Source organism: Lontra canadensis, unplaced genomic scaffold (genome assembly GCF_010015895.1).
Source record: "Lontra canadensis isolate GAN:19392208 unplaced genomic scaffold, GSC_riverotter_1.0 scaffold30, whole genome shotgun sequence".
NCBI classification, from domain to species: Eukaryota; Metazoa; Chordata; class Mammalia; order Carnivora; family Mustelidae; genus Lontra; species Lontra canadensis.
The window spans coordinates 11,281,719-11,290,244 of NW_022631024.1; the positions used below are offsets into that span (position 1 = coordinate 11,281,719).

An 8,526-nucleotide genomic window follows, 5' to 3' on the forward strand; every position below is an offset into this window, starting at 1 on the left:
GCAATCCTATACCTCATTTTGTTTGCAGTGATTCTTAAGGGAGGCGAGACCCTGTATCAGAATCTCCAGGGGGAGGTTGTGCAATTTGAAAACAAAGAAGTGCTTTTCCCCATTGCTTTGCTTCGTTTTTAGTTCCAATGTTTAAATTTCTATGCATTCTAAAATTAAATAAATAAGGGGCTTAATATTTTTACATATATAAAGAAGAGTGGTATGCATTGAAAAAAGAGATTCTTTGCTAATACCCATGAGTGATTGTCCTTTTACGTGTCTTTCGTTCTTGCTTAAAGTAATGTCTTCAAATGTAGAAGCTTGGTGATGAATACAGGATAGTTCATTAAATGCTACACATGCTTCAAATTTTCATAATAAAAAGTAAAAAAAAAAAAAAAGAAAAGAAACACGAGGTGTTTGCACAAAGGTAGTATTCTCAGTCAGGCCTACCCTGATCACTCACTTACACACTGTTCTTCACCCCAAAACAATGAAAACATTTCCCTTACCATGTTCTAAACTTTCTTCATACAACTTACAACTTTCTAACAGAAATTTTCTTATTATGCTTATGGCCTGACTCCTCCTACTCAAATATAAACTTCATAAAGACAAGGATTTTTACATCTGATTCATTTGCTTTCCCAATGCCTGGGACAAAATCAGGAGTATAGTTGTTCAGTGTGCATTCTGATGGCATGAATGAAACAACGGTTTAGAATTTTCTAGCACAGTTTTCCTTTCTTAAAGATTCAAGATCGCTTTGGCTCACTTTAGATTTTTAACTACCAATAAGAAATTATACTACTATCAGCTCAAGGAACAATGTCATCATCTCAACCCTCCTTGTGATTTCTAAGACCCCTTGTTCTTGTACAAACACGTTTCTAATCACAAAAGCTCGAATTTCTTCACCTGATTAGCTTCTAAATAACTGAGACTCCGATATATTTGTGGACAAAAACAAATGAAATATGACTTAGAAAAGAAAACGTCTATGCTAAACTCAGGGGAACTGATTTTCCAGGTGGCAGGGGGTGGGAAATCAAGATTGCAATTATAGAACCATACAACTGGACAGGATCTTGGGCTAATGCCTTCATTTTACAGATGAGAATATAATAAAACAGAAACATGAAGACACTTGTCAAAGGGCATAAAGCTAGTTACCAAGAAAGGCAGAATTACAACTCAGGTCTCTTAGTTCTCAGACCAGTGTTCTTTATGCTAAACAGGTGAGAATAAAGCTCAGGAAGATAAATATTATTTTAAGCATCAGGGGAGAGGAAAATACGTGAGGTCAGGTACATTACTGGCAGAGAAATTCAAGGGGACTGAAACAAGAGGTCAGCCTACTGCTGTAACCCTGGTGAACGCGGTTATGAAAGGAAAGCCATTAAATTTATAAAGATATCAAAAAAAAGAAAAGCAGTCTTTATCTGATAAAGAAAAACCCATCAGGCAAAAAAAAAAATCTCCCTCCAGGACAAGTCTTCTAAAGCTTTATGAAATAATGTTTAAAAGAACAAACAAAAACAATGAAGAAATGAATGAATGAAATGCCACGAAGTCCCCTAAATCCAAGAACAGTAATTTCAAGACTTCAGATGAAAAATCAGCAAATTGGAACAGGTATATGAATAACTCAGACCCAAATAATAGCCTCTGCCTGAAATGAAAACCAAAGTAAAAATGTTACAGTAAAATTTCCCTATGGACACAGGAAAGAGGCACCAAAAGCAATCACCTTATTTCCCCTGGGACCACCAGAAGTAGAATGTGAGCCTGTACAGAGTATTAGGTAGAAGGGCTTTTGGTTCATAGATTTCTGAACTTGAATGCCTTGGAGTCTAAAGATTAGAGGGAAAAACCCAAAGCATCATAACAAATGCTTATGAAATTATGAAGCGGATGACAGAGAAGAAAAACACAAAAAACTTTGTATTATATACGGAGTCCTATTTAAAATAATAATAAAAAAAAACTTGTGCATGAATATAAAATGTTAAATAAAAGGAGTTAAAAAAATCTTATTTCCAAATTGTCAATGCAAAAGTTACTTCCATTTTAGGTTAAATAACAATTCAGTTACCCCTGACTAAAATTAATAACATCTCTGACTTTGACGTCTCATAAACGTGAACTAGGCAAAAAGATGATAACCTCTGTACTATATGCCACAGCCTTCAAGCTGGATAGTCTTCAAACTTGGTATCATGAATTAAGAGTTTAAATAGAATTCCTTGTGGAAACATTGTATTATGAAACCAACAATCTGATTTTTTGACCGAAATACTTAAAAGTCTTTTTTTTTTCATTTCCAGCATTCAGATTATAAAGAAAGCAAATTATGCCAGCATATCTCATGATAACACAGGGCTCACACATTCCAAGTGATATTTATCATCTTAAGACTTCAATTAAAGATTTAACTTTCAAATGCAAACCAATCCTATACATTTTCTGAAATTATGACAGTATTTAATGAGTTAAATTATTTAAAAAAATGTCTTGATTATGCTTCAAAGGATCACACATTTGTCCACCTACTAAGCTGGAATGAAAAGAAATATTATGGAAAGCCTGTTCTTGATTTTTAATAGTCCATGCTGGCTAGTTTCATCTTTGTGAACAATGATAAATTTTCTAAATCCACACATTTTTTTTTAAATCCACACATTTAAGGTCCAAGTATAAGAGCTGGATTTTCCTCATTATATAAAAATAAATGATTTACTCTTCTGAGGGTGAGAACAGTGACTATTTGTGTGCAGGGACAGATGCTGGAGGTAAGTAGCCATACCTCAAAACCAAAAAGTAAAAATTCCAAGATTAATTGAGTTTTTTAAAAGACTTGAAAGACTGTATTTTAAAACAGTTACCCTAAAAGTTTGAACAATTTTTTCAGTTTGTTTTTAAAATGGTGGCCTTAAATTAAAAAATTAAAACTAAGTAACACCACTATGTGTCTTGGTCATCACATTAGAAAACTGCACCATGTAAAATCTGTGGCAAATGAAAAATTGTTTCAACAAGAGGATTTTGTTTTAATAGTCATCTATGGTACTCTCGAGGAACACGTTTCGAACATCCAGAATGGATGCTAATTCCAGAATGTGCTTCTGGAGATGAGGGTTCTCCACTGTTTCATCCCTTGGCAGTTGTGGATATGATTCTGGATAGTTTCGTGTTTCCTGGTAGGCAAAGGAGAGAAAAGTCAACTTTTATAGTTTAATGAAAGAAATTATATACAACATTAATAATATTACTGTTAACATTAACAATAGTATGAGTAACTTAATATGTACTTCTCTGCATATTAGTATGACTCTTAATATCAGTATACTTGTTGAACATAGGAAATTACTGACATTTAACTACTTTGACCTTAAAAAATTCCAGTTTCACATGGTTCAACCTAATATATTCACTCAGTGAGTCATTTTACAAGAATTTATTGGGTCTTACCATTTTTGAGTACTCTGCTATACTGTAGAAATCATATAATTCCAACTTCTTAGGGGAAAAGTCCTAGCATATGTGTAAATTCAACAAGTATTTGCTAAATGAATGAATAAATACATGTTGCAGCAGAAATTAAAAAAGAGGTAAGATGGGGGTGCCTGTGTGGCTCAGTTGGTTGAGCAACTGCCTTCAGCTCAGGTCATGATCCTGGAGTCCCGGGATTAAGTCCCAAGTCAGGCTCCCTGTTCAGCAGGGAGTTGGCTTCACCCTCTGACCCTCCCCCACTCAAGCTCTCTCTCTCAAATAAATAAATAAAATCTTTAAAAAAATCTTATTAAAAAAATGAGAGGAAAGATATGAGAAGCACTGAAAAAGTCAAATTAATGAGCCTTGGCTGGGGTGCCTGATTGGCTCAGTCAGTTAAGCAACCGCCTTTGGCTCAGGTCATGATTTCCAGGTCCTGGGATTGAGTCCTCTTCGGGATCCCTGCTCAGTGGAGAGTCTGCTTCTCCCTCCCTCTTGCTCTCTCTCTCTCCCTCTACCCCTCTCCACTGCTCATCCTCTCTCTCTCTCTCTTAAATAAACAAAATATTTTTAAAAATTAATGAGCCTGGGCAATTAATTATAGGACGAGAGGTTTCAAAGATGACTGTAAGATTTTAGGAACAAATGACATAAGAAAAGGTCTGGGAGCCATTTGAGAGAAAAAGAGAAGTAAAAGAAGAAAATATTTGGAGAGAGTATAAAGCTTTAGGTTTTAGGTATATTTTATCTGAAGTAATACTGTAATACAAACAGAACTGCCCCTCAAAAGGAATTTGAGAATTCAGGTCTATCTCAGAAGACAGGTCTAGGCAGTATACATAAAAATGGATATAATATGCATGGAGAGAAATATTAAAGTTGAGAAAATGGCTAAGATTTCTAAGAATATTAGCAGAATGAAAAAAGAGTCCCGAAGAAGAAGAAGAAGGAGGAGGAGGAGGAGGAGGAGGAGGAGGAGGAGAAATAATATCAGAAAGGGGAAAAAACAAACAAACAAACAAACAAACCCAAACCCAGAAGAGGAATAGTAAAGGAAAAAGGGAAAAAAAACTGTAATTACACAGAAGCAGAAGAAAGAGACCATTTCAAAGATCAGGTATTCTCACTTGGAAATTCTTCTTTATTTGATAATTTTTTAAAAAAGATTTTATTTTATTTATTTAACAGACAGAGACAGAGAGAGCACAAGTACACAAAGTGGCAGGCAGAGGGAGAGGGAGAAGACTCCCCGCTGAGCAGGGTGCCCCAGGTGGGGCTCGATCCCAGCACCCTGGGATCATGACCTGAGCCGAAGGCAGCCACTTAACCCACTGAGCCACTCAGGCACCCCTTTTTTTTCCTTTAAGATTTTATTTATTTGAGAGGGAGAGAAAGCACGAGCAGGGGAGGGGCAGAGGGAGAGAGAGAGAGAAGCAGACTCCCTGTTGAGCAGGGAACCTGATGCGGGGCTCAATTCCAGGATCCCAGGATCATGACCTGAGCCAAAGGCAGCCGCTTAACTGACTGAGCCACCCAGGTGCCCGTTGGTAATTTCAATAGAATAAATTTTGCCACTCATTTAAAATTTCCTTGATAAATAAGTTAATACTTTCCTATGCATCTCACATGACAGTTCATATATTCAAATATCACTTCTACCTTTTTTCAGCCTGTAGGCATTACTCATTACAATTATAAAGACCAAATTCTTGTTTTACCTCACTAAATACTATGAGGAGAGACAAAAAAGAACTGTTCAACACCCCTAACAAAAGAAAAAATCCAAAAAACAAGAACTACTGGGGGACAACTGTAAGGCGAACAATTCTCTCTACTCACACAGGGGTGAGAGATGTTTGAGTTTTGACCAAACAATTCCTAGAGGGGAGAATATCCACCTCTTAAAAAGGGGACATATGAAAGAGACCCCAGAAAAATTATGCGTCTTAGTATTTGGCCAAAATAAACCTACATCTGTATGCTAACACTACTCTAAATCTACCTCCAAAAAGCTTAAAAACAAGCTATAAGAAGGTCAAAGGAATTTGCAAGTTGATTTAACCCCTGCTACAATAAAGTCCAATACTCTTTAAAGAAAGACAACAAAGTACAGAATTCAACATCATAAAATTCACAATGTATATCCTCTAAGAGAAAATTACTAGATATATAAAAAATTAGGAATATGAGAACCCAAACCAGTAGGAAAAGTCATAAACACAAACTTATAAATGATAGAGAATACAGCATTAGCGACAAGGACTTTAGCTCTTACACATACATTCAAAAGCACAAAGGAAAACATAATTAGGAGGGAAATGGAAAATATTAAAAGAACCAAACAGATCTTCTAGAGATGAGAAAAATGAAATTCCTGAAATGAAAAACTAACTGGATAGGATTGACAGCATATTAGACACTAAGGAAGAAAACATCAGTGAACTTGAAGACACAGCAACAGAAACTGAAATGGAAAGAAAGAAAAAGACTTTTTTGGAAAAATGAAGAGCATGTGAAGTGATGTGCAAGTTAACAACAGGTTGTGTAATATATACGTAACTATGTCCGAGAGAGAACTGAGGAAGGAAGAAAAATATCTGAACAAAAATGACCAAAAGTATTCCAAAATATTCCAAAAATATTCCACAGATCCAAGATGATCAATGAACTCTAATTAAAAAAAAAAAAAAAGAACCCTATCAAGGTACATCATAATCAAATTATAGGAACTAATAAGAAGAGAAAATCTTAAAAATATCCAGAGAAAAATGAAAAGACACATTACACATCACAATAATTGATAGAACAAGTATTCAGAAAAAGTAAAGATAGAAATGATGAACAACACTATAAGTCAAGGTGATCTAACAGACATTTATAAAACTCTTCATCTGATGGTATGACATTAGTAGCATGTATGTTTATTCCAAGTGTCTGTGTAACATTTACCAGGATAGATGACATCTGGATGATAAAACAAGTCTGAATAACTTAAAAGGACTTAAGTCATACAAGGTATATTATCTGACCACAAAGGAATTAACTTAGAAGTCAATAAGATAAAGATAACTCAAATATTTATTTATTTATTATTTTAAAAAGTATTTATTATTTGAGAGAGATAGAGAGCAGGGGGAAGGGCAGATGGAGAGGGAAAAGAGACTCTAAAGCAGATTCCGCCTTACATGGAGCCCAGTGGGGGGCTTGATCTCACAACTGTAAGATTATGACCTAAGTCAAAATCAAGAGTCAGATACTCAACAGACTGAGCCCTCCCAGGTGCCCCAATATTCAAATATTTAGCGACAAAACAACATATTCTTAAATAACTTATGGTTCAAAAAAAAATTAGAGTGAAATAAAGACTGTTTCAGAGAAATAAATAATGAAAGAATTACCATCAGATTTGAACTATAAGAAATGATAACAGAAATTTTATAGTAAGAAAAATGATGGCAGATGGAAAATTAAATATAGGAAGAAATAAAGAGTGCCCAAAAAGGTAATTATATTTGATTTTCTCTCATTTAACATTTAAAAAAAAGATTTAGTTATTAATTTTTATATAATTTTATGGGAGGCCGGGCTGGCTCAGTCAGTGGACCATGCAATTCTTGATCTTGGGGCTGTAATCTCTATGCGTGTTGAATGTGCAGATTACTTAAAAATAAAATCTTAAAAAAAATCCATATATAACTTTAGACTCCCCAAAATTAACTAAGAGCTTACTATTGACTGGAAAGCATTACTGATAACATAAAGAGCCAATTAACACATATTTTATATGTATTTGTATTATGTACTATAGTCTTACAATAAAGTAAACTAGAGAAAAGCAAATGTTAAGAAAATCAACAGGAAGAGAATATACATTTACAGTACTGTACTATATAAAAAAAATTCACAGGTAAGTAGACCTCCATGTTCAAACGTGTGTTATTTAAAAGTAAACTGTAGGGGCACCTGGGTTGCTCAGTGGGTTGGGGCCTCTGCCTTCAGCTTAGGTTGAGATCCCAGGGTTCTGGGATCGAGCCCCACATCAGGCTCTCTGCTCAGCAGGAAGCCTGCTTCCCCCCTCTCTATCTGCCTGCCTCTCTGCCTACCTGTGATCTCTGTCAAATAAATGGATAAATCTTAAAAAAATAAAAATAAAAATAAAAGTAAACTGTAATTAAAAAGAAGAAAAACAATAAAGTATATATGGAAATGGATTATAAAAATATGCATAGCAGTAAAAAAAAAGTCAATGAACGCAAAATGTTTATTTAGAAAGATCACTAGGATTAACAAACTTTTAGCTAGACTGAAAAAGAAAAAACAAGACAGAAAATATTACCAATGTGAGGATGAAAGATCACTAGAGAGCCTATACGGATTAAAAGGATAATGGGATATCATGAACAATGCTTTGCAATAAATTAGACAAATGAACTTGTAAGAGGTGAATTATCAAAACTAAGAAAACAGAAAACATTAAAAGCCTTTAAAATTGAATTCAAAATTTTAAAACTTCCAAAAAGGAAAACTCCAGATCCGGATGGCTTCACTAGTGAATGCTATCAACCTTTCAAGGAAGAAATAATACAAATCCTAAAGAAACTTTAAGAATTAGAATAGAATGAAACACACCTCAACTCAATTTATGAAGTCAGCAATACTCTGATAACAAAACCACACAAAGACATTATGAGAATAGAAAATTAAATCCCTTGGGTGCCTGGGTGGCTCAGTGGGTTAAGTGTCTGCCTTCGGCTCAGGTCATGAACCCAGGGTCCTCTAAACCTGAAATATTCTGGAATAAACTTATTAAGATACACCTATAAGATGAGACTCACAAAACACTGCTGAGAGAAACTGAAGACCTAAATAAATGGGGAAATAAACCACAGTCATTGATTAACTCAATCTTATTAAAATATAATTCTCAGGGCACCTTGTGGCTCAGTGGGTTAAGCCTCTGCCTTCGGCTCAGGTCATGATCTCAGGGTCCTGGGATCGAGCCCCACATCGGGCTCTCTGCTTGGCGGGGAGCCTGCTTCCCCC

General features: G+C 35.1%; 1 protein-coding gene across 6 annotated transcripts in view; it reads right to left on the bottom strand.

The window, feature by feature from the left end:
* Positions 1 to 416: 416 nt before the first annotated feature.
* Positions 417 to 8,526, bottom strand: part of SCAI (suppressor of cancer cell invasion) — a 129,895-nt gene continuing 121,785 nt past the window's right edge. For all 6 annotated transcript variants that reach the window (XM_032865840.1, XM_032865839.1, XM_032865842.1 and 3 more), the window contains one exon: positions 417 to 3,188. In XM_032865840.1, the coding sequence (XP_032721731.1) occupies positions 3,042 to 3,188 (147 nt within the window). In that variant the 3' untranslated portion in view covers positions 417 to 3,041. The remainder of the gene's footprint in view (positions 3,189 to 8,526) is intronic.